Genomic DNA, 24,879 nt, shown 5'->3' with positions numbered 1-24,879 from the left:
ACATTCCCATATAGAAAGTGGGGTTGTGCCAGAGGTGTCTGAGAAGAGCACCCGGAGAGCCTGCCCGAGGGCAGATTCCAATTGTACAGATGTTCGTGCCATTCTGAGATTGTGTGCCCGTCTCTTTGCCAAGCAGAGTGCTCCAGGATGGCCTCAGTTACTTGTTTTGTATCAAGGGGCTGGTTTCGACTGCGGGATTAAAGAGCGGCCGATCGATGCATCTCCGCTGCACGGCCCCTCCCACCCACCAGAAAAGTTGGCAGCGGATCTTCTGGTGTCGAGTAACGAGAAAGGGCGGATCGAGCTACAACACTCCTGTCTTTGCTCAGTAAGCCCTTGAGGCATCTAAGCGTGTCCATTTCTCGTCTCACGATGGCAGAACCTCCGTAATACGTGGTCCTAAGTTGATGGGCTGGAAGCCTGATCCGTAGCTTCTCTTCCAGGCTCGCCCTTTTCACCGAGACTCAAGGAGGATTAAAGTGAACAAGGCAATCGACAGGAAACCATACAATAGAAACTGGGATTGCAAAAAACCAGAAAGTCAGAGGTGGGGTGGGAAGGGATGTTTTTTCTCTTGTGTGAACTCTTTGATGGGCCTTAAGGTGTGAACTCCCAATGAAGTTTTTCCCACACTCCAGGCATTTATATGGTTTCTCACCTTTGTGCACTTTTTGATTAATATGAAGGCATGACTTCTGAACAATAAGATGTGAACCCATAAGGAAGCTTTTCCCACACTCCAGGCATTTGTATGGTTTCTCCCCTGTATGAATTTTCTGATGGACATTCAGGTGTGAACTCCAGGCCAGATTGGCCAGGGATTCTTTGGGCGGAGGTGGCATCATCTAGGCATGGAATTGGGGTCACCGTGGGTGGGCAGGTAGTTGTGAATATCCTGAGTTCTGCGGAGGGTTGGACTAGATGATCCTGGAAGTCCCTTCCAACTCTATGATTCTATGAAAAACTCTTTGCTGACTTGGGGAGAAGCACGTAAAGAGCAAGGCATCTCCCTGCAAAAAGGGACTATTTCTTAGGTGGCCTTTGAATATCTTTTTGGGTTTTTAGAAGCTGAAAATCTCTGAGCGTTAAGTTTATTTAAAACATTTGCGCCAGCTTTCTCCCTAAAGGAACTAAAAAAACAACAATGATAATACCTATTGAAAATGACAGATTCAAAATTGCAGTTAGGAGAAAGGTTGAAACAGGAACAAATAAAGCAAATGAGTGCATTTAAATATTAGACCACTGAAGAAGACCCCAAAAGGAGTTGAAAAGCATTTGGTTTTCTTGTTTCTGGTCATTGATTCATGGTGAATCATAGAATTATAGAGTTGGAAGAGACCAGGTCTAACCCCCTGCACTCTGCAGGACGCTCCCAGCCCTCTAGCTCATCCCCTGTCACCTGCCACCCCCTTGAACCTTCACCGAATCAGCCCCGCTGTCAGATGGCCAACTAGCCTCTGCTTAGAAATCTCCAAAATGTGAAAAGGCAGCTCGTTAGGACACTACTTTGAATCATAATTTTATTTTTACTTCTTTGAATTTTCTAGACCGTCTTCTCCACTGAAGTGGACCCAGGGTAGCGAAATTAAGTGCAGAAATTCAAACAGGTTGTTTCCCCTCCACCCCCTTAGGTCAGCCATGGCTTCCATTTGGGAGTTCTGGAGGATAAGATTCGGTTTCCTTTCTTCTACGAAACGGCCCCCACAGAGGCATCCCAGGACTTGGGAATTGTCACACTGCTCCTGCATTTCCAGTGGAAGTGGATTGGGCTGTTTGCTCCAGACGGTGACGATGGGGACACCATCAGGAGGACCTGGACGGCTCTCTTGCTCAAGAGGGGGATTTGCATTGCCTTCTCAGAGAGTATTTCAGAGCACCGCGTTTACGTAAATAGTTGGTCATTAAAAAGATGGCACTACATGATTTTTGTTCTCAGTCAGACCCAAGTCAACGTATTTCTCTTCTGTGGAGACGTTCCGTCTATATTTCTTCTTGAATTCATAGTAGGGAAAGTTGATCGTAAAAGGAAAGCTGAACTGGGTAAAATTTGGATCACAACCATTTTGATGGACTCCTTCTTGAGCTTGGAGTGCCCTCCGTATCCGTTTAGCATCCCGACATATGGATTTATCTTCCTTCTGGCCCAGACAGACTTAAAAACTCTCTTTCACCATGTACAGAAATGTAGTCCTCTTATGAAGGAGTTTATGGAGGAAGCATTTGATTCTTTCTATTCAAAGCCCCTTTTCTCTGTGAAGAGCTCCTTGAGATACAGAGAGAAAGACAGGCTGGAGGCCAGGCCCTGGGAGACCCTCAAAGAAGACCTGCCCCCTCGGGCTCACAATATCTACACCAGTATCCATGTGGTGGCACATGCATTACATGCTGCCTACTCATCCAGATCTCAGTGGACGATGAGGGCTCGTGGAGATGGGTTGAAACAGGACCGAATAAAGCCCTGGCAGGTATCCGTTTCCTCTGAATTTGGGATCATAGGCATTATTTACCGAGAATTTCAGAAAGGTTTTGATCGAGCTTCGATCATCAAAGACTTCAAAGTAAATTCAGGAGTCATGGGATAAGAGAACAAGTCTTTCTGTGGACTAAAAAAAAGGGGTTAATTACCCTCCGAGTGTCCATCCAGGGCCAAGCAGCCAATGGGGAGGCGCGCAAAGTGCCTTCCTATTGGCCCCCTCACCAGGACAGACCCAAATTCCATTCACCCAGCCCAGTCTGGCAGCCAGTCTGCTCCTGACCACTGCAGGGAGAGGAGGTCAGCAGGGCTGCCAAGGGGGAATGAGAACAGAGGCTGCGCCAGCCCTTTTCGTCCCAAGGCTGCCCTAACTGTCAAGTCCAACTGCAAATGGCCTCAGAACCCTGACAGAGCTGGCTGGAGGTCCCCCCCCCCTTTACGCCTGCTGCAAAGGAGCCTCTGACAGGCCCTGACTGAGGGGAGGGAGGCATTTTCCTTCAGAGAGCAATGCAGGGGAGCCTGACGGCTTTCTTTTTGAGGGGGAGGGGACTTTCCCCTTCTGCCAAACAGTTGGCTGACAGGGAGGCCACAGAAAAGCCCCTTTTCACTTAAAATACTGCTCTGGCCGGGGGTTAGACACAGCCAAGCCATGTGTCTTTCTTCTTTGCAACTCTCTGCAGGTTTGAGGCCACTGCACAGCGTTATTCTGCAGAAGAAATTGCCTCTTTTGTCTCCTGTTTCATCTGCACAACAACCCTGTGCAGTAGGCCTCAAGTCTTTCAATTCAACAACAACCTGTGTGGGAAGCCTTAAATGTTTCTTCTCTACCACAACCCTGTCCAAAGTAGCCCTTTCTGCCTGGGGAGCTGATCTTTATACTCTGCAGGTGAGCTGTAATTCCAGGAGCTCTCCAGGCCACACCGGTAGGTTGGCTTCCCCTGGGTTGGAAATATTCCTGGAGGTTTGGAGGTGGGACTTCAAAATCGTACAATGCCTCAGAGTCCAGCCTTCAAATGAGCCATTTTTGCCTGCAGTTGGGAGGGAGTGGTGCAGGAGTGTCCCTCCTGGCCTATGGGTTATGGCCAGCCCTTACCAGCAACTGTTTGTATTTTGGGGTGCAGACAGGCAGACCAGCATCAGTCCTGTGAGTCTGGAAAGTGCAGGAAAATCTAAATAAATATTTACAGCCTGAAACTAAATAGAGAACAAGTAAATGTCTGGAGACACATAGTAACTGAAATAGTAACTGGCAAATAACCTTGGCCTGGCAAATAAAAAAAAAACAGTATTAAAAACCTTACTAAGGTCAAGACTGGTGTGCACAGACCGTCTTCCTCTTAGGGTTGCCAGCTTCCCTGTGAGGCTCACTACCCCACCTCCCTCATGGGGAGTCTGCTATGGGGAGAGAAGGGGAAGACAATTGGAAAATGCTTTGAGACACCTGAGGCCTGCTGGGTCACTGCGGCCCATTCCCAGTTCTCTCAGATCTCTCACAACCCTACATACCTCACAGGTTGACTATTGTGGAGAGACAAATGGAAAAGGTGTTTGTAAACTGCTTTGAGACTCCTTTGGGTAGTAAGCAATAGGGTACAAAAATCCGTTCTTCTAAGGAGCAACCATGAAAGAAGCATGTGGGCACATAACATTTTTCCAACAGTGAAAATATGGGAGACAGAAGGAACAGGGTGGACACCTGTGTACTGTGACTACCCTATGTGTATTAGGGCAGAGGGGCATTTCGGTGAATGTGGCCTAATTCACACAAGAAGGGAAATGACGCAGAACTGGGGGGAATTGGTTGCCATGTAATCTTCCCCTAAGAAGAGTCTCCAGTCTGATTTTCCCTTCCCATATCTGAGGACATGGCTCTGGAAAGCTCATCTGTAACCACTATGCCACAATTCCCAAAGGTCGGTCCTCTCCCACACTCAACGAACATTCCACACCACAGGTTCTTGACACCCATAGCTCCACACCCATGGCCTCATTTGCCACCATGCCGCCACAACCTCCCACACAACACACATGACAACCCCATGCCGTTACAGACTGGACAACTCCTCCCCTTCCTCTTCCCACTGCCAAGCTCTAGCGCCCGTTGTATTCTTGGAGACAACGGGCTTTGCCCCTAGTAGAATCATAGAGTTGGAAGGGGCCATACAGGCCATCTAGTCCAACCCCCTGCTCAACGCAGGATCAGCCCAAAGCATCCTAAAGCATCCAAGAAAAGTGTGTATCCAACCTTTGCTTGAAGACTGCCAGTGAGGGGGAGTTGGGGGGGGAGTAAATCTTTTATAAATTGAAAGTATCTCCTCCCTGGCAGTGCTCAGGAGCTGGGGCTGTGGGAGACCACAGAGGCGAGGCCTCAGGTGTGGAGGGGGCTGCTAGGGGTCCTGGCTCTCCTAGAAGTGACCCTGTACTTTAGCCAGGTGGTGGCAGCCGTTCCCAGAGAGCTCCCAGCCAGAACAAGGGGTGGGCAAGGAGGGAACTGGGCCTGCAACACAGGAGTAGTCTGGTTCCTCCACAGATGCAGAGAACCTGCTGCTTCTGTCTTGGCGGAAACATGTTTCAGTGCAATCAGGACACAGAAAATGTGAGTGGAAAAACAAGCCACAACGATAGCTTCATGGGGTCCAAATGCTCCTCTTCTTTCTCTGATTCCAGCTCCACCCTTTCCTGAGACGCTTCCAGTTTCACAACACTTCTCTGAGCGGAGCAGACTTGGACGGGAACGGGGACCTGGCAGGCCACTTAGGCATTGTGAACCTGATGTTGCGCAATAATTCTATCTGGTTCGGGAAAGTTGGGGGCATCGAAAGAACGGCCTCTGGGGAGATGAAGGTGGCCCTTGAGCAGGATGCGATTGTGTGGCCCCCCCGGTTTAAGCAGGTGGGGGAAAGAAGGTCTTGCAAAGCATTATAATCTGTATCGTCCTGGGCATTAAAGGACCATGAGATTCTTAGGGAACGTTCCCTTGTGAAAGCCGTCCGTGTGACTAACAATGAGCAGAAGACACGCAAGAATTAATCAAAGGCAATCTTTTATACCCGATACCTGCATAAAATATTATGAGCACATGGAACACTTTCCGGTTCCCCCAGACCAATGCTCCTTCTCATTGTGCCTAGATGCCGCCGTCTTCCAGGTGTGCCGAGAGCTGCCCCCCTGGACACGTGAAGGTGGTCCTGGAAGGGAAGGCCGTCTGCTGCTACGGCTGTTCTCCCTGTGCGGAAGGAACCATCTCCACGCAGGCAGGTGGGTCACTGGAGGAAAGGGATGCAGTGAGCACTCCCGATAAGCTTGGATTCTTCTTTGTTTTTTTTAAGTTTCCAAGGAAAGACCTCAGGGGAGGGACTCCTGGGGCAAAGAGTGGGGGGGTGGGGGGTGGAATCCAGCATCCGTGGGATTTTGTGCTGTCAGTGGAACGTATGATAATTTCTTCAAGGGGTGGGGCCCTGGGGTCTAACAGGGTCTGTTTGCACAGCATAGCATTATCCAAAGACACACCAGACTAGGAAACCTTTTTATCAGTTTCTAGTGAAAAGAAAACGTCACAGGAGGACTGTGTCCAAAGTGCCTCTACGAAGCCCAGAGGTTTACGTGGGGCTCTATACATCTGCCTCATGCCTACCTCACAGGGCTGGCTCAGATGCCTGGATGAATGCAATACTGCTGCCGGCGCAGTGTCCAGGACCCCCCCAAGGTCTCCGGCCAGCCCTGCAGCCCCTGACGTGGCATGGGGCCACTGGTCCTGTCAAAATCTTGATTTTATGGAATCTAAAGAAAGTCTCTTGATCGGGGGTAAGAATGAGTTAGCCTTGATGCTGAAGTCTCTTTCCTTTTTTCCAGATTCCGAACGTTGCACCAAATGCCCAGAAGATCAACATCCCAACAAGGACCGGACTCGGTGCATTCCCAAGGAAATTACTTTCCTGTCCTATGAGGAGCCTTTGGGGATTGTCTTGGTGGTCTTGGTCTTGTTCTTGTCCATCATCACCCTTCTAATTTTAGGAATCTTCATTAAATATATTGAGACCCCCATAGTCAAAGCCAACAATCGGGACCTCACCTACACTCTCCTCGTCTCCCTCCTGCTCTCCTTCCTATCCTCCCTTCTGTTCATTGGCCGGCCAAGGACAGTAACCTGCCTTCTCCGACAGACGGCCTTCAGCACCATCTTCTCGGTTGCCATCTCTTCTGTGTTGGCCAAGACCAGCACTGTCGTTGTGGCCTTCTTGGCCACCCAACCAGGCAACCGGATGAAGAGATGGCTGGGGAAGAGTCTGGCAAACTCCATCGTCCTTTTGTGTTCCATTTTTCAAATTGGCCTCTGTGTTCTCTGGCTGGGCATCTCCCCCCCCTTCCCAGAATCTGACATGAACTCCCTTCACAGACAGATCACCCTGCAGTGCAATGAAGGGTCCGTGGCCATGTTTTATGGCTCCCTTGGCTACATGGGCTTCCTGGCTGCCATCTCCTTCGTGGTGGCTTTCCTGGCCAGGAAGCTGCCCGGGGCCTTCAACGAGGCCAAGCTGATCACCTTCAGCATGCTGGTCTTTTGCGCTGTTTGGGTGTCCTTTGTGCCCGCCTACCTGAGCACGAAGGGGAAGTACACGGTAGCCGTGCAGATCTTCTCCATCCTGGCCTCCAGTGCTGGCCTGTTGTGCTGCATCTTCCTTCCCAAGTGCTATATCATTCTAGTGAGGCCTGACTTGAATACTAAGGAGCATCTCACTGCAAAAAGTAAATCTAATTCTTAGTAGATTGGTTTTATTCTATAGCAGTGTTTTGTCTGAGAACAAAACCCTGAGATTTTATTAAAAGACATTTCTTATTTGTTCCCATTCATTATGAGAAATATGACAACTTAATGGATTGAAATAGCCAGAGTTTAAAAATTAGAAAAACACAACAAAAATAACACACATTTAGATAATTTCATCCACCTCATGTCATATTCTTCCATATGATCAATTATTAAGAATGACAAATAATTCTACAAATCAACAGGATTATCATAAGGTCTGCAATGAGGTAGAAGGGTCACTTTTTGCATCAGGGAAGTGAAACCTTCTATTTACTGAGTACAGTAAAGGCAAGAAGATATTTTCCCAGTGACAAGGAAGCATTATTTTAGAAGCCATTGCATGTGCCTTACAATACGCACATCTGTTTCCAAGAATGAGATCTAGCATTGTGAAGTGGTTAAAGAGTAGCAGACTCTAATCTCAGGAGCCGGGTTTGAACCCCCACTCCTCCTCCCTGTGTAGACAGCTGGGTTGCCAACCTCCAGGTGGGGCTAATAAAGGAAGCAGAAATACAAGGCGTGTCTTGAGGCTTGCACCTGATTATCAGCAGCCCTCCCACGTAAGAGTGATTAACACTTATTATAATTTGGCATGCTGGTGTTTTGTCATCACACTGAAAAAACTTTAAAAGAATTCAGAGACAAGCGTTGTTTCCTGGTCTACCAGAAGAGGCACCCACAAAATGGGTGGGCCCAATTACCGTCGGGAGTTATGGGAGGATGATGATGATGATGATGATGATGATGATTTCAATTTTTTCCCCCACCACTCCCAAGACTGGCTCGTGGGTTACAATCATTCACAATTAAAACCCCATTAAAATTAAAAAGGGACATAAAAATTAAAATACATAGATCAAGAAACATGGTGGAATCTTTATGGCCTTTGGCTCTGTTTACAAGGACTTGTCTTTGTTCTGAAAAAGGTAAAACATTTTTGTGTTAATATAGTGCAGTGAGCAGATATTTGGGTTGTATTTTATTATGCCATTTGTTTGCAAAAAAAAATCATTGTGAATATAACAGAAATTTATTGTATACTTCGTGTCTCTACATTGGGTTAATCACTTCAACCTCCAAGTGGGGGTCTGGAGGTCTTCAGGAATAAAGGATCTGCAAGAATTAATTCCTCTGGAGATAACAGCTGGAAGAAAGAAAGAAAGAAAGAAAGAAAGAAAGAAAGAAAGAAAGAAAGAAAGAAAGAAAGAAAGAAAGAAAGAAAGAAAGAAAGAAAGAAAGAAAGAAAGAAAGAAAGAAAGAAAGAAAGAAAGAAAGAAAGAAAGAAAGGAGGGAGGGAGGGAGGGAGGGAGGGAAGGAAGGAAGGAAGGAAGGAAGGAAGGAAGGAAGGAAGGAAGGAAGGAAGGAAGAAAAAAGAAAGAAAAAGAAAGAGGACGGGGGGAGGGAAGGAAGGAGGGAGGGAGGGAAGGAGGGAGGAAGGAAAAAGAAAAAAGAAAGAAAAAGAAAGAAAAAGAAAAAGGATGGAGGGAGGGAAGGAAGGAATGAAAAAGAAAAAAGGAATAAAAAAGAAGTGGAAGGGAAAGAAGTAATGAAGGGAGAAAAGCAAAAAACGGATAAAGAAAAAGAGGTAGGTAAGAAGGAAAATAAGGGAAGTAGCAGCATCACATTGAAAATGGTCATCTCTCTGCTTTGGGGAGGACTTGCCTGAACCCAAGAAGGACACGGAAGGGTTTGGAGGACTCTCACTCCACGTTGCCCAGCCTGGACATTGGAGGGGAACTTGCCAGTGGGGACAGAAATATCGGAAGGCAGAGTTGGACCAAGTCAGTCCTTTGGCTTGCCTAGTCCTGCTCCCATAGCTGTCTAAAGCAGCCCACCTGTTGAGGACACCTGGCTTCAGGAGGGCAGAAATGCCAAGCAGGCAACTACCAGCCTCCGTCCTACACAATGCTCAGCATGTGCTCCACGGTATGTCTTGGTGGCTTTTGTGGGTTTGCTGCCTGGAGACTTGCAGCCTAGTGAGGTTTGGACTTGGGGCCTGCCTGCCGCTTGAGTTTGGCCAGCCCGTTTCCCCAGAGAGTAAAGTCCAGGGCCCCCACTGCTCCATTTCTGTTGGCTGGAGGGGGGTTGGGGTTGGGGTTGGGAGTGGTTTTCTTAGATTTGCTTCACTGTTTTACTGTTGTGAGTTGCCACAAGCCAGATGGTTCTGGGAGCTGCAGCATATAAGCAGAATGAGTCGACAAACCAGGAGTGATACAGACAGATAATACAGTGGTCAAATGGCAATATGAACTGTAACATGTATCTCTTTAATGCTTCGCTGTTAAAATGTTTGAGCAGAGGCCTCCTGGGCGGAGCCTGTCCGCCTCCACTTCCAGTCTGCGGGACAAAGCTGTGCATATCCTGATTGGCCTGGCCCCACTTGCACCTGCCCCCAACAACCCCGTGGTGCTTGATTAAAGCGGTATCATCACCTCATGCGATGCCTGACCCTGGAATGGCCCCCCTTACTGTCACCAGGGCAAGGGCCTTCTTAGTTGTGGCCTTGTGAAGAAAAACAACTTTGATCCCTTGTTTAGGGTCCCACCCTTCTTTTCTCTTTCCCATCTCCTCCAATGCTGATTGTTTGCTCTGTGAATTGCTTCCAGCTGCAGGTGCTCAGTGCTGTCTTTCTGTTCCTGGTCCCTGCACCCTTCAAGGCCATGTGCAATCCTGTTAATTGCTCCTAGGGTGAACCTGTGAACTCCACAGAGGAGGAGGGATGAGAAGGTGGGTGATCTGGCTACACCCAGAGAGGGAGGGGAGGCTGAGATTACTGAAGAAGATGTGTTGGTTCTTAGATCCCGCTTTTCTCTACTTGAAGGATTCTCAAGGTGGCTTACATTCGTCTTCCTTTCGCTCTCCCCACAACAGACACCCTGTGGGGTAGGTGAGGCTGAGAGAGGCCTGATATCACTGCTCGGTCAGAACAGCTTTCTCAGTCCTGTGGCGAGCCCAAGGTCCCCCAGCTGGCTGCATGTGGGGGAGCAAGAAAAGAAGCTGGCTATGAGTCTGCTTTTGTGTCCTCGGAGGTGCACATTCCTGGGGCCACAACACCCAACAGCTGAGGGGGCTGGTCCCTGCAGCCCACGATTTAGTATGATCGCAGGAGGGCCAAAGTAAAGGCTGCTCTTCACCACTCAGCTATTTTTAGGCTTTCTTCTGCAGTCCTTTCAAAGTTTAAAGGCACCGCAGAAGACAGCCCCAACCAGCTTGGCAACAGGGAACATGGTGCTTCCCACAGCTCAGCGGTTTCTCTGGCTTTCTGCAGACCCCATAGAAAGAGACTGTCCTCCCATCAAGGTTTGTGGAATCACAAACCGGCCCAGATCAAAAATGAGACACCTGGGCTGGTTGGGTCCTGTGTTTGGTTTGGGGTTCAGCCACGAAACATGTACAAACCTGAACCGAACCACAGATCGCTCCCTTGTCCAGCATCCTGGGCCTGCCTGAACCTACGGTCTAGTGGTGTCCTGATGCTGGGGAACTGATGCTGCGGTTGGCTGGTGTGGGTGTCACGGCCCCCAACGAGGTCTTGACCCAGTCTCCCTGGGCCTGGCCACCAACCATTTCTGCAGCTGTCTTGGACACAATTCTTCAGTGAAGCTCAGGCCGAACTCGGATGCCCCTTCTGTGACTCCGGTCCCACCACGGAGACAAGTTGGCGAGTTCTTGAGAAAACATGTTTTCTCCAGTTCTGCACCTGCGCACAAACCCAAAGGGAGAGTCCAGGGAGTTGCCAATTCTTTCCCTTCCAATTATCCCCAAATAGTGATTAATTCTTCATCTTGCCAAAGTTTGGGGGATTCCAAAATAAGCATCAAAACCAAGAGTCAGTTGATGTCTGGAAACTCCAGTGCATAAAAGCCACTGGCTCCAGTGACTTCAGGGGATGAGACGTGAGGGTGTGGCTGAGGAGAACAGGGAGACCCTCCCCTCTCAGTCAGGTGAAGCCAAGACAGAACTGCTGAAGGACAGCCAGGCGAGTCTTCTCTCCCTCTGTGAAAGCAGCTTCCAGGAAGGGGGGCCTTGCAAGGCGGCAGAGAATGGTCCCGCTGCTCCTTCTCCTGCTTTCCCTGACCCCTTGTCAGCTGGGGAGAGCCACTTGCCCCTGGGCTCCGGCCGCGGATGCAATAGAACCCTTTAACACCTTCCGGCCTGGAGACCACCTCATCGCTGGCCTCGTCTCCTCAGCAGGAGGTAACATCCCTTTGCCAACGTTCAGAGAGCTTCCCTTTTACAAAATCCAGCGGTAAGTCGGCAAACTGTTGTAAGGTCCCCGAGGGGTCAAGGTTTAGGCTCTCCATGATGAAGAGGGCTTGTGGTCAACAGCCCCCGCCTTGGATAAATCTTTGTTGGTCTTGAAGATGCCCGACTGGACTCTGAGATTGTTATGCATGTCGGCGTTCTGCTTTGCCCCTGTCTCCAGAATCTCATGAGTCAACATTACGATGTGTTTCTGAAGGGCCAAGTCTTCGGATATCACACATCTTATGATGCAGCCTCAAGCTATGGCTCTTGGAAAACCTGGCAGATAATCCAAAGTGTAGGTTTGTGTGTGTGTGTGTGAAGAACCAAGAGCAAAGAGAAGCCAGCAGAGTGACATATGAGAGGCTTCCTTTAAAGCAGGGCTAGTCAACCTGTGGTTGGAGTCCATGGACATCTGGAGGACCACAGGTTGACTAACCCTGCTTTAAAGAGCAACAAATTAATCCATAATGCCCAGCAGAGCTGCTTGATTAAGGAGGATGAAAGCCCAGACCTTCTGTTACTTTAGAGGAGAGTAACTTCTGGAGTCTCAAATCGGCTTCCAATCACCTTCCCTTTCCTCTCCCCACAACAGACACCCTGTGAGATAGGTGGGGCTGAGAGAACCCTGATATTATTGAAGAAGAAGAAGACATGGTTCTTATATGCCACTTTTCTCTACCAGAAGGAGTCACAAAGAGGCTTCCATTCGCCTTCCCTTTCCTCTCCCCACAACAGACACCCTGTGAGGGAGGGGAGGCTGAGAGAGCCCTGAGATTACTGAAGAAGAAGAGTTGGTTCTTATATGCCACTTTTCTCTACCTGAAGGAGTCTCAGAGCGGCTTACAGTCACCTTCCCTTTCCTCTCCCCACAACAGACACCCTGTGAGATAGATGGGGGTTGAGAGAGCCCTGATGTTACTGCTTGGTCAGAATTGGTTTCTCAGTACTGGGATGAGCCCAAGGTCACCAAGCTGGCTGCATGTGGGGAAGGATCAGGGACTCAAACCCCGCTCGCCAGATCAGAAGTCCCCCCCCTGCAATGCACGGCCACTGGGCCTACCCATAGCTGGTATGGGATACACAAGGCCTTAATACATGGCTGGGGCTGTGGGGCAACGCCCCTGCTTGGCATGCCAAAGTTGCCAGGTTCAGCCTCCTGCCTCCAGCTGGGAGTGGGGGATGGCAAAGGTCTCTGCTCTGAGATCCTGAAGACCCACCTCCAAGGTAGGGAGACAACAGTGTCCTTCAGGGACTCACTGGATTCCTTTTATGGCAGCTTTATCCTGGGAACAAGAAGAGCATTTTTTTACACCCTACTCTTCACTACCCAAAGAAGTCCCAAAATGGTTTACAAACTTCTCTCCCTTCTTCTCTTCACAACAGACACCCTGTGAGGTAGGTGGGGGCTGAGAGAGCTCTAAAAGATCTGCTGTGCAAGAACAGGTCTAAGAGAACCGTGAGTAGTCCAAGGTCATCCAACTAGCTGAACGTGGAGGACTGGAGAATAAACCAGATTCTGCCAATTAGAGTCTGTCTCTCAGACAATACAATATGGCAGAGATATTTTGCTGTAGGTGATTGGCTGGACACTTGCTGTCTTCTGCTCTTGCTTCTTTCTGCCACTACAGAGAGACTTACACAGCTCTCTGTCTTGACCTTCTTGGATGATTTGACACAGATATTTTGTTGCAGGGTCTTGGACATGAAATGGCACCTCTTGTCCTTCTCATTGGCTGTTCAGGAGATCAGACAGGATCCCAGGCTCTTGCCCAATAATATCACTCTGGGCTATACCGTCTACGAGAACGATATGCATCCCAGGACTACTTATGAAGCCGTGCTGGATCTGCTACCCTCTGCCCAGGAGACCATCCCAAACTACAAGTGTGGTACGAAGAATAGTGTGTTGGCTGTCCTTGAAGCATCGGAGTCTGAAATCTTCACCGATGTCTCCAGCCTGCTCAGCACCTACAAAGTCCCTCAGGTAGGAGCAGGACTCTGCAGTCTGGACAGAACAGTCTGGTGGCCAAGATGTTGCTTGTACAGATCAGCATCAGTTTCTTGGAGAGCGGATTTATTTCCAAGCATAGATTCCGGTTCACCTGATCAGCAGAAGGCCTTGAAACACTCTTTGCTGATTGGGGGAGAAGCAGGTCCAGAGCAAAGCATGTCCTGGCAAAAACAGGCTGAATTTGTTAAGGGTGCCGGTGGACTAAATTTGTTCTGAAAACTTTCAGAACACCCAACATTAATTTTATATTAAGCATTTGAGCCTGGAAGCTCCTTTGTGGACAACTCTCCCGCCCCGCAAGAACCCTAAGTATGCTGATGGGATCCAGTCTGGTCCCATCTGACCAAGAGAGAGATCTTGATGATACAGAGTGACTGGCAGAGCAGAAGTCATTTCATGACGCAGAAATTTGTACCCAAATTTGATGTGCAGTTTTCAAAATGATTATTAGAGTTGTTCCCTCTATGACCGTGGTTCTCAGCCTTCCTAAAGGTTCTCAACCCTTAATCCAGCTCCTCCCGTTGTGGTGACCCCCAACCACATACTTATGCAAGGGTTCTTTCACAGAAATTAAACCGAAACCGACCAGTGGAGTGAAGATCCATTCTACATGGTTGTATATAAATTGTTTTTTCCCCCAGGGTTTCTGAGTAAAGTTCTGCCTCTTGTCCCGTCGAGCTGTGCCACCACCGGGAGCGCCTGGGGGGAGGGTGAAATGCACTGGAGGGGCTGCTGGGGGGGGGTTAGCGTGGCAACAATGGCAGTCCCCCCTCCCCCCCCTGCTTGTCCTGCTGTGACCCCTGTGAAAGGGTTGTTCGACCCCCAAAGGGGTCCCGACCCCCAGGCTGAGAACCACTGAGCTCAGGCGTCAAATGTTCTTTCCAGGGGACGTGCCTCATGACCTGGTGGGGATGGTAGACTTTGCAGGTATTGCAGAGTCTTTTCAAGGGCCAAACCTGTTCCCTGTTTCCAATATACTGAGGCCCGGTCCCTCTGAAGGGTGCGATCTCTCCCAGGCAAGTTGTGAACCCAAAATAATCTCTGCTACACAAAGGTGGCCTTTCATGATTCTGAAGTCTGATGAACATTTTGTGTTCTCTATTGACCTTTTTAGAGTGCAAAAGTCCAAACATGTTGTGTCCCACCCTTAGGTGAGCCATGGTTTTCACCTGGAAGTTCTGAAGGATAGAATTCAATTTCCGTTCTTCCACGAAACGGCTCCCAAGGAAGAGGCCCGGTACTTGGGAATTGTCACGCTGCTCCTGCATTTTCGGTGGACGTGGGTCGGTCTCATTGCCCAGGAGAATGACAATGGGGACGTGTGCAGGAGGACCTTGACGGCTCTCATGCTCAGGAGTGGCGTTTGTGTCGCCTTCTCTGAGACTATCGCAGAACGTGGTGTCCACTTGGCTACTTGGTCAAGGGAAAGAGTAGGCCGCATGAAATCAGTTCTCAGCCAGGACCAAGTGAATGTGTTCGTCTTCTATGGCGACGTTCCATCCATGTTGCTTCTTGAACTATACATAGAATTGATTGAATATCAGAAGAAAGTCATCCTGGGTAAAGTTTGGATCACAACCATTGTATTGGACTCCCTCTTGAGCTTGGCCTGTTCTCAAGTTCCCTTCAAGAGCCAGAGGCACGGATCTCTCTCTGTCATCAGCCAGACAAAGAAAAGGGCGAAGTATCCCCACACACACACGAATGTAACCCTCTTATAAAGACAATGATGAAGGAAGCTTTTGATCCTTTCTATTCAAAGCCTGTTTTCTCTGAGAGAGGGCACCTGAGATTCAGAGAACGAGAGAGTCTGGAGGCCAGGCCCTGGGAGACCCTGAAAGAAGACCTGCCCCCTCGGGCTCACAATATCTACACCAGTATCCATGTGGTGGCACATGCAGTACATGCTGCCTACGCATCCAGGCCTCAGCGGATGATGGGGATGCGTGGAGACAGCCTGAAACATAACCGAATAAAGCCTTGGCAGGTATCCGTTTCCCATGACTGATGAACCTACGCAGCTCTTTTTCTTTGGGGACGGTCCAGGGGTGTCCCGGTGGCTTTATGGCTGGGGCTTGCAAATTTCTGAGGTGCCCTTCCTAATTATTCCCAGCAGAGGAGTTGCCTGTTTTATTGCAGTCAATGAGTCAACATCTACCAAGATAGCCCTCTCCTGCTCAGTTTTCACTACTTTGGTCTCCATCAACCTCTATTTAGAATTAGGACTTAGAATTAGGTGCATAACTTCGCACATGCCCACCTTGAGCGCCCCTAGCCTGGACCCTCACCCCACGGCTCTGGAGCTTCTCAGAGTTCTCCCTGAATAATATAGGGCCATCTGCATTCTTGGTCACTCAAGGCGTATTTCCTCCCAAGACCAAATCACTAATAAAGAAGTTAAAAGCATCCTTCCTGCAGTTCGCAACTACTGGCCTCCTTCCCATTCGGATTCACTCCCTGTTTCCTGCTTTACTTAAGCATTTTAGTCCACAGAATGACTTGTCCTCTTCTCCCATCCACGGCCTCCTTTTGCTGCCTTTATCAACGGTTTCTTAGATTCGCATGGCTCTGGTTGTCGAGGGAAAAGGCTCTCGCTGTAGTGTTGTTGCCATTCATACAACAAGGAAATGTGAGAAATGAACACACCACGACAAGGACTTCACGGGGGCGTCTCCTGTGCTCAGGGTCTTTTCTCTGATTCCAGCTCCACCCTTTCCTGAGACGCTTCTGGCTTCAAAACACATCTCTGAGCGGAGCGGACTTGGACGAGAACGGGGACGAGGCAGACCACTTAAACGTTGTGAACCTGATGGTCTTTCCCAATGGTTCCATCTGGATCCTGAAAGTTGGGGGCATCGAAAGACAGGCCTCTGGGGAGATGAAGGTGGCCCTTGAGCAGGATGCGATTGTGTGGCCCCCCCGGTATAAGCAGGTGGGGGAAAGAAGGTCTTGCAAAGCATAATACTCTGCACAGCACAACACACTACAGAACCATGAGATTTTTTCATAAACGTCATCCATGTGATAAGCAATAAGCCAAAGGAATGCAAAAATTAATCAAACAACACGTTTTATACAATATAGATGCATACATTCCATAGCATATGGAACACGCTTCATTCCCCCAGACCAATGCTCCTTGTCTTTATGCTAGAGGATGCCGTCTTCCAGGTGTACCCCAAGCTGCCCCCCTGGACACGTGAAGGTGGTCCTGGAAGGGAAGCCCATCTGCTGCTACGGCTGTGCTCCCTGTGCGGAAGGAACCATCTCCACGCAGGCAGGTGGGTCACCGGAGAAAAGGAATGCAGTGAACACTCCAGATTAGCTTGGCTTCTTCTTTATAAAAAACTAATTAGTGACAGTCTGACTCCGAACACATCCCTGCTGCAGGCCACTTTGGTCTTGGCCCCTTCCTCTCTCACACAGACAGAGACACACTCATACAGTCTCCTTCCTCCCCCACTTCCCCTCCCGTCTCCCTCATTCCCTCTTGCTTCCCTGATGTTCCTCTGGCTTGGTGCCTGCCTCTCTGAGTGACCGCTTATCCGTTTATCCTCTCTGCAGGGCTCTTTGCTCTGCGGTATTAAATGGTTAATGATCCCTGGCCCCAGAGAGGTACCCCTGGCCACATCTTAGGCCGGGGCCTTTTTGGTCCTTGCCCTGATCTGATTAAATGAGCTCCTGGGAGAGCTGAGGCTCCTGACAGGGCTGTCAGAGTTCTGCAGGGCCTGCAAAGCGGAGCTCCTCCGTCAGGTCCTTGGTTGAGGCCGGGTTGTTTAAGAGCTTTGGACGCCCCGGGACTGGTTGTATCAGTGACTGAACCCTTTTGGATGGCTGTGGAGGGGCGGGAGGATTTTCTTTCTGCCATCTGAAGATTTATGTTGGGGATTGGGGATTTTATGGGATTTTGTTATGTTGGGGATTTTATGGGATTTTATGGGTTTTATGGGATTTTATGGGTTTTTATGTAATCCCCTTGAAGGAAGAAATCCGCTACCAATTTTGGGTTATTTGAAATGCCATGTGGCTATTTTCCTTATATTGTATTATTGTGCTTTAATCCGGTTTTAATGGGGTTTTAATGGGAGTTTTTTGGATTGGAACCTGTGTTGTAACCCACTACGAGCCAGTTTGCCAGAAGTGGTAGGCAATAAGTTCAGATAACAACAACAACAACAAGAACAATCCGCTTTGAGTAGTGGAATAAATAATTAAAATGAATAAATAAGACTGAGATGTATTTGATATTGAAGTTCCTCTCCTCTGTTCCAGACGCAGAACATTGCACCAAATGCCCAGAAGATCAGCATCCCAACAAGGGCCGGACTCAGTGCGTTCCCAAGGACATTACTTTCCTGTCTTACCTGGAGACGCTGGGGATTGTCCTTGTTTCCTTGGTCCTGTTCTTGTCCATCGTCACCCTTCTAATTTTAGGACTCTTCATTAAGTACATTGAGACGCCCATAGTCAAAGCCAACAATCGGGACCTCACCTACGTTCTCCTGGTCTCCCTCCTGCTGTCCTTTCTATCCTCTCTTTTGTTCATTGGCCAGCCAAGGACGCTGACCTGCCTTATCCAACAAACCACCTTCAGCACCATCTTCTCTGTTGCTGTCTCTTCCGTGTTGGCCAAAACCATCACTGTGGTCATGGCCTTCTTGGCCACCCAACCAGGAAACAGGAGGAGGAAATGGCTGGGAAACAGACTGGCCAACTCCATTGTCCTCTTGTGTTCCAGTTTTCAAATTGGCCTCTGTGTTCTCTGGCTGGTCATCTCTCCCCCTTTCCCGGAGTCTGACATGAGCTCCCTTCAGGGACAGATCATCCTGCAATGCAACGAAGGGTCTGTCTCCATGTTTTACACAACCCTTGGCTACCTGGGCCTCTTGGCTGCCATCTCGTTTGTGGTGGCTTTCCTGGCCAGGAAGCTTCCTGCAGCCTTCAACGAGGCCAAGCTGATCTCCTTCAGCATGCTGGTCTTTTGTGCTGTTTGGGTGTCCTTTGTGCCTGCCTACCTGAGCACGAAAGGGAAGTACACAGTACTGTGCAGATCTTCTCCATCCTGGCCTCCAGTGCTGGGCTGCTGGGCTGCATCTTCCTTCCCAAGTGCTATATCATTCTAGTGAGGCCTGACTTGAATACTAAGGAGCATCTCACTGCAAAAAGGAAGCCTAACTCTTAGTAGATCGTTTTATTGATTGCAATGTGTTGTCTAACACATCAGCAAAATTCTGGTCTTGGCTAGAAATTTCTGAGATGTTATTCAAAGAATATTCTTATTCCTTCACATTAATAAAATAGAATAATAGAATCATAGAGTTGGAAGGTGCCATACAGGCCATCTAGTCCAACCCCTTGCTCAACGCAGGATCAGCCCTAAGCATCCTAAAGCATCCAAGAAAAGTGTGTATCCAACCTTTGCTTGAAGACTGCCAGTGAGGGGGAGCTCACCACCTCCTTAGGCAGCCTATTCCACTGCTGAACTACTCTGACTGTGAAAAACTTTTTCCTGATATCTAGCCTATATCGTTGTACTTGAAGTTTAAACCCATTACTGTGTGTCCTCTCCTCTGCAGCCAGCAGAAACAGCATCCTGCCCTCCTCCAAGTGACAACCTTTCAAATACTTACAGAGGGCTATCATGTCCCCTCTCAACCTCCTTTTCTCCAGGCTGAACATCCCTCCTCTGGACATGCTCCAGTTTCTCTACATCTGCTTTCAGTTGTGGTTCTCTAAACTGAACACAGTACTCCAAGTGTGGTCTAACCAGATTGGTAACATCTCTTCATATGATCTGGACAGTATAGTTCTTTTAATGCAGCCCAAAATCCCATGTGCCTTTTCCGCTACTGAGTCACCCTGCTGTCTCAGATCCTTTTCACACTGCCAAAACAAGCCTCACTCATCCTAGTTCCCCATTATCATCAAAAGAAGCACAAAAGGCAAGACACTATATTTGAGTGCAGACACAAGAATCTAGACTGCACTTGGCACTCTGGTGTAATTCCATAATAAACTTACTACTACTACTACACATTGGTCAGGCCACACCCTGAGTACTGTGTGCAGTTCTGGGGGCCTGGGTCTGGAGACGGAGCCTTACGAGGAGAAGCTGAGGTGCCTGGGAATACTCTGTCTGAAGAAGAGGAGGCTGGGGGGACATGATGGCTCCGTTTAAGTCTCTGAGATGCTGAACAAAGTTTTGTTTGCGGTATAAGCTTTTGTACATATGCACACTTCATCTGTATGATAAAGTGTGCATGCACACAAGAGCTCCTACCCAGAATTAAATTTTGTTGGTCTTCAAGGTGCCCCCTGGTCTCAAACCAGTGACCCACCTGAAACTATCTCTGAAGCTGTCACTTAGTGGAGGTCAGGGAACTGTTCCTCTTGGCAGCAGAAAATAGGGCTTGCAATTATGAGTTTAAATTGAGGGCAGAATATTGCCAACTGGATCATAGGAATTTTTTTATAGTCAGAGATTGCAGCAGTGGAATTGGTTGCCTAAGGAGGTGGGGAGCTCCCCCTCACTGGCCGTCTTCAAGCAGCAGCTGGACAGATCCTTCTCCTGGGTGCTGGAGGCTGATCCTGCTTGAGCAGAAGGTGGATCAATGGCTTCTATGATTCTGAAGTATTAGATGGCTATAATCAGTCTCTGATGGGACTTCCATTAAAAATCCTGATCCATTCCATACCCAAACACATCTACTTGTGATTACTTTTTTTCTTTTTTGTTTGCTTTCTAAAGTGGGAATGATAGAATAATTATCGCATTTTTGTATGTGTTTACTAGCCCTCAAGACACTGACCTGGAATGGCTCCTTCTCTACTTTCCCCCAATAGATTTCTGTCATGTTCTGTGGCAAATCTCCCGTAAAGGGCAAACTCAAGTTCTGGCTAGAAGCGCAGTAGTTTATTTAGGAGAGTACAAACAGCATCACAAGACTTCTGCGTTGCTGAAGACAAAGACAAAGGAAAATGGAAAGCAATTCTAAAGGGATAATTCCTCTTCCCCCTTCTGCACACAGTTCAGTTACACAAATCATACTGCAGTGCAATGAAGGGTCCGTGGCCATGTTTTATGGTTCCCTGGGCTACCTGGGCCTCCTGGCTGCCATCTCCTTCGTGGTGGCTTTCCTGGCCAGGAAGCTGCTTGGGGCCTTCAACGAGGCCAAGCTGATCACCTTCAGCATGCTGGTCTTTTGTAGTGTTTGGGTATCTACCTGAGCACAAAGGGGAAATGCATGGTAGCTGTGCAGGTCTTCTCCATCCTAGCCTCTAGCGCTGGCTTGCTGGGCTGCATCTTCATCCCCAAATGCTACATTATCCTCCTAAGGCCCAGCTTGAATACTAAGGATCATCTAATGACCAGAACTAAAGGTAGCGTCTGATTCTTCATCCATTTTTTCTAATTATGTCACATTCAGCATGGCACCTTTTGTATTATATGTATCATCTTGGAATGAAATGACTCATCTAGTATTGTGAGAAACAGCTCTCTTTCCCCATGTTATGAAAGAATGGACTAGCGATGCCAACCCCAAGGTGGGACCTGGAGATCCCCTGGAACAATAGCTCATCTCCAGGCTACAGAGATCAATTCGCCTGGAGAAGACGACTGCTTGGGAGGGTGAACTTCGTAGCATCGGCTCAATAGCAAATACTTGAACTGAAATATTGGATTAGAAGGAAACACTGGTGTCATTTAACTCATAAATTCCATTTTTCTGGGTTCTTGGATTGCTGTGCTCTGAGTGTGAAACCTAGTGAACCCAGTGTGTGGGCATCTTACAGGGTTCTTTATAAATCTGTAATTTATTGATATGTTATTGACATTTCCAGAGCGCCCCTCAGAGCTCAGCATGTTCCCTGTAAGAATAAATCCTCAATACTCAGTCAGGACTTCGACCACTGTTCACTAACCAGTTTTTAAATCTAGGACTTGTAGCGTCCAGATCATACTGGCACCTAGAGAAAACAATTTTATTCTTTATATATTACTGATTTCTCTTTTCCTTTCCTCATGGCTCAAAAGGGATGGCAAATCTCAATGAAAACCTCTCCCGAACATCTCTCCCGTCACCTCCTCTGGGGCTGCAGTCCACAAAGCTAGAATTATGACATAAAAGGCTCAAGCTGGGGCCGATCAGCCAACCTGTAGTCATGGAGCAGCTAGCCGGTGGAGTTGTGCCCAAGGGTCGTGATTCATGTATTTGGGAGGAGGTCTCTGGACAGGTGGCTTTAAAGGTGATGACCAGAACTGGGAAATTGGTCCTCAAACAAACCGGCAGTCAAGGCAGCGGTTTTAAATTAAGTGAAGTAAATCTTTATGGCCCGCCTTTCTTGAATGCTCCGGGCAGGTAACAACCTAAAAAGGACAGTCAATACAAATATTAAGACTTATATGCTCATCAAAACATTTGTGTTTCAGTTGCCCCCCCCCACTAGTTTTTGTTGGGAGGGGGGTGGATCCTTAGAGGCAAGAGATGCTCTCCCTGGCTGCCCCCCAACAATAAGTGGGCCCCACATTCTGGATCAGCTGCAGAGAAGAATTTCCAGTTGCCTTCTAGGGATCCTGGGGAGTTGAACTGTAAGGGCCTGTTACTATTATAAGGGAGTGTATGAAATAACACTCTGCCATTAATAACACATCTTTCACCACTAGATGGCAGGGTAGGATAACCATATTTTATTTATTTGGTTTATTTATTAAAGGGAGCGATCTGCAAACATCTGGAGGACAATTTAGTGATCCAGGGAAATCAGCATGGATTTGTCTCCAACAGGTCCTGTCAGACCAACTTTGACCAAGTAACAGGTTTGCTGGATCGGGGAAATTCAGTTGATGTCATTCACTTGGATTTTAGTAAAGCTTTTGACAAGGTTCCCCATGATGTTCTGATGGATAAGTTGAAGGACTGCAATCTGGATTTTCAGATAGTTAAGTGGATAGGGAATTGGTTAGAGAACCGCACTCAAAGAGTTGTTGTCAATGGTGTTTCATCAGACTGGAGGGAGGTGAGTAGTAGGGTACCTCAGGGCTCGGTACTTCTTAACATATTTATTAATGTTCTAGATGAGGGGGTGGAGGGACTACTCATCAAGTTTGCAGATTACACCAAATTGGGAGGACTGGCAAATACTCCAGAAGATAGAGACAGAGTTCAACGAGATCTGAACACAATGGAAAAATGGGCAAATGAGAACAAGAAGCAATTTAATAAAGATAAGTGTAAAGTTCTGCATCTGGGTCAGAAAAATGAAAAGCATGTCTATTGGATGGGGGACACGCTTCTAGGTAACACTGTGTGTGAACGAGACCTTGGGGTACTTGTGGATTGTAAACTAAACATGAGCAGGCAGTGTGATGCAGCAGTAAAAAAGGCGAATGCCATTTTGGGGTTTATCAACAGGGGCATCACATCAAAATCACAAGATGTCATAGTCCCATTGTATACGGCACTTGTCAGAACACACCTGGAGTACTGTGTGCAGTTCTGGAGGCCTCACTTCAGGAAGGACGTAGATAAAATTGAAAGGGTACAGAGGAGAGCGACGAAGATGATCTGGGGCCAAGGGACCAAGCCCTATGAAGGTAGGTTGAGGGACTTGGGAATGTTCAGCCTGGAGAAAATAAGGTTGAGCGGGGACATGATAGCCCTCTTTAAGCATTTGAAAGGTTGTCACTTGGAGGAGGGCAGGATGCTGTTTCCGTTGGATGCAGAGGAAAGGACACGCAGTAATGGGTTTAAACTACAAATACAACGATATAGGCTAGAGATCAGGAAAAAGTTTTTCACAGTCAGAATAGTTCAGCAGTGGAATAGGCTGCCTACGGAGGTGGTGAGCTCCCCCTCACTGGCAGTCTTCAAGCAAAGGTTGGATACACACTTTTCTTGGATGCTTTAGGATTTTTATAATGCCCCTTTTATAACAACATAAGCAATAAGCAATGATAAAAAACATAAACAAAAAATTGCGTCCAATAGCACCTTTAAGGCCAACAAAGATTGATTCAAGGCATAAGATTTCGAGTGCGTAAACTCTTCCTCAGACTAAATGGGACAAGGATCCTAGGCATACAGATATGTAGAAAGGGTAAATTAATGGCAAATTAGTAAACTGTGTCATAATATCCAAATTAAACCATATGATGCCATATGAAGTCTTTGCTAAAACAGCTAATCAGTCCTTTTGAGTTCAGTTGTCGTTCACAAAAACATTGGAGAAATAAAACTGTCCACATTAGTAATTAATGGCAGAACATTTCCTAGTTGTTGCTGGGCCCCTCCATCTCCACCTAAGCATGGAAACATCCCTGCAAGCGGCAAGCTGAGCTGGGAGGTTACCTTGTCCTGAGACCAGAGAGTAAAATGCCAAATTACATTACTAACATCATAGTACAGTCACATTGTCCCACATAAAATAAATTAAAAGGAAGAGGGGATTGTAAGGAACGAGGATATAAGAGTTAGACTCATAGAATCATAGAGTTGGAAGGGGCCACACAGGCCATCTACTCCGGGGAATGGTAGAGGACAGGAAGGCCTGGAGGATCATTGTCCATGGGGTCGCGATGGGTCGGACACGACTTCGCACATAACAACAACACACAGGCCATCTAGTCCAACCCCTGCTCAATGCAGGATCAGCCCAGAGCATCCGAAAGCATCCAAGAAAAGTGTGTATCCAACCTTTGCTTAAAGACTGCCAGTGAGGGGGAGCTCACCACCTCCTTAGGCAGCCTATTCCACTGCTGAACTAGACTCATAGAATCATAGAGTTGGAAGGGGCAACACAGGCCATCTAGTCCAACCCCCTGCTCAACGCAGGATTAGCCCTAAGCATCCTAAAGCATCCAAGAAAAGTGTGCATCCAACCTTTGCTTGAAGACTGCCAGTGAGGGGGAGCTCACCACCTCCTGAGGCAGCCTATTCCACTGCTGAACTACTCTGACTGTGAAAATTGTTTTAGCATAGAGGTTCGCATGCATAGTGAGATAAAAAACCCTTGTCCTTGTTGAGTCCAGGGTAGGCCATTGTTTTGAGTCTTGTAATCATTTGCATTTCTGCCTTCTCCCTTAGCAGTCTCTTACTGGATAGTGAGGTCAGTCTTTCTCAGTTTCTACCCCCTGAAATACTCTTTAGGCTGCGAGAATCCCCAGAAGTGGAGCAATGCTGCAGGATGAGGCTGGGAAGCAGAGCCCCCTTATCTGCCCCGCCAGGGCCCTCCCCACCCCACCCCACCCCACCCCACCCCACCCCACCCCACCCCCTCCAGGCCCCACACTGGCCATCTGGGGAGGGGGGGGCAGGCGGACATGATCATGCGCGG

The 24,879-nt window shown here is 48.1% G+C and overlaps 3 protein-coding genes across 6 annotated transcripts; all 3 read left to right on the top strand.

The window, feature by feature from the left end:
- Positions 1 to 215: 215 nt before the first annotated feature.
- On the top strand, positions 216 to 8,377 carry LOC143833799 (vomeronasal type-2 receptor 26-like). The gene is made up of 5 exons (XM_077330025.1): positions 216 to 281; positions 1,635 to 1,889; positions 5,144 to 5,368; positions 5,608 to 5,734; positions 6,329 to 8,377. The coding sequence occupies exons 1-5, from the start codon at positions 216 to 218 to the stop codon at positions 7,237 to 7,239; spliced, it is 1,584 nt and encodes a 527-aa protein (XP_077186140.1). The 3' UTR covers positions 7,240 to 8,377.
- Positions 8,378 to 9,928: 1,551 nt separating this feature from the next.
- Positions 9,929 to 15,913, top strand: LOC143834091 (vomeronasal type-2 receptor 26-like). Of its 4 annotated transcripts, none has more exons than XM_077330680.1 (3): positions 9,929 to 10,013; positions 13,227 to 13,518; positions 14,697 to 15,913. In XM_077330680.1, the coding sequence occupies exons 1-3, from the start codon at positions 10,006 to 10,008 to the stop codon at positions 15,264 to 15,266; spliced, it is 870 nt and encodes a 289-aa protein (XP_077186795.1). In that variant the 5' UTR covers positions 9,929 to 10,005; the 3' UTR covers positions 15,267 to 15,913. The 4 variants fall into 4 exon arrangements, 2 of the variants coding, with proteins under 2 accessions (XP_077186795.1, XP_077186794.1); XR_013229721.1 differs by lacking the exon at positions 9,929 to 10,013 and adding an exon at positions 11,183 to 11,483; XM_077330679.1 differs by lacking the exon at positions 9,929 to 10,013 and adding an exon at positions 11,183 to 11,535.
- Positions 15,914 to 16,826: 913 nt separating this feature from the next.
- On the top strand, positions 16,827 to 18,943 carry LOC143834101 (vomeronasal type-2 receptor 26-like). The gene has a single exon (XM_077330694.1). It carries the CDS (start codon positions 17,781 to 17,783, stop codon positions 18,666 to 18,668), a length of 888 nt encoding a protein of 295 aa, XP_077186809.1. The 5' UTR covers positions 16,827 to 17,780; the 3' UTR covers positions 18,669 to 18,943.
- The last annotated feature ends 5,936 nt before the right edge of the window (positions 18,944 to 24,879 follow it).

The sequence above is a fragment of the Paroedura picta genome, chromosome 3 (assembly GCF_049243985.1).
Source record: "Paroedura picta isolate Pp20150507F chromosome 3, Ppicta_v3.0, whole genome shotgun sequence".
Classification (NCBI taxonomy): domain Eukaryota; kingdom Metazoa; phylum Chordata; class Lepidosauria; order Squamata; family Gekkonidae; genus Paroedura; species Paroedura picta.
The sequence above is the reverse complement of the archived record's forward strand: the minus strand, read 5'-3'. Positions and strand labels throughout refer to the sequence as shown.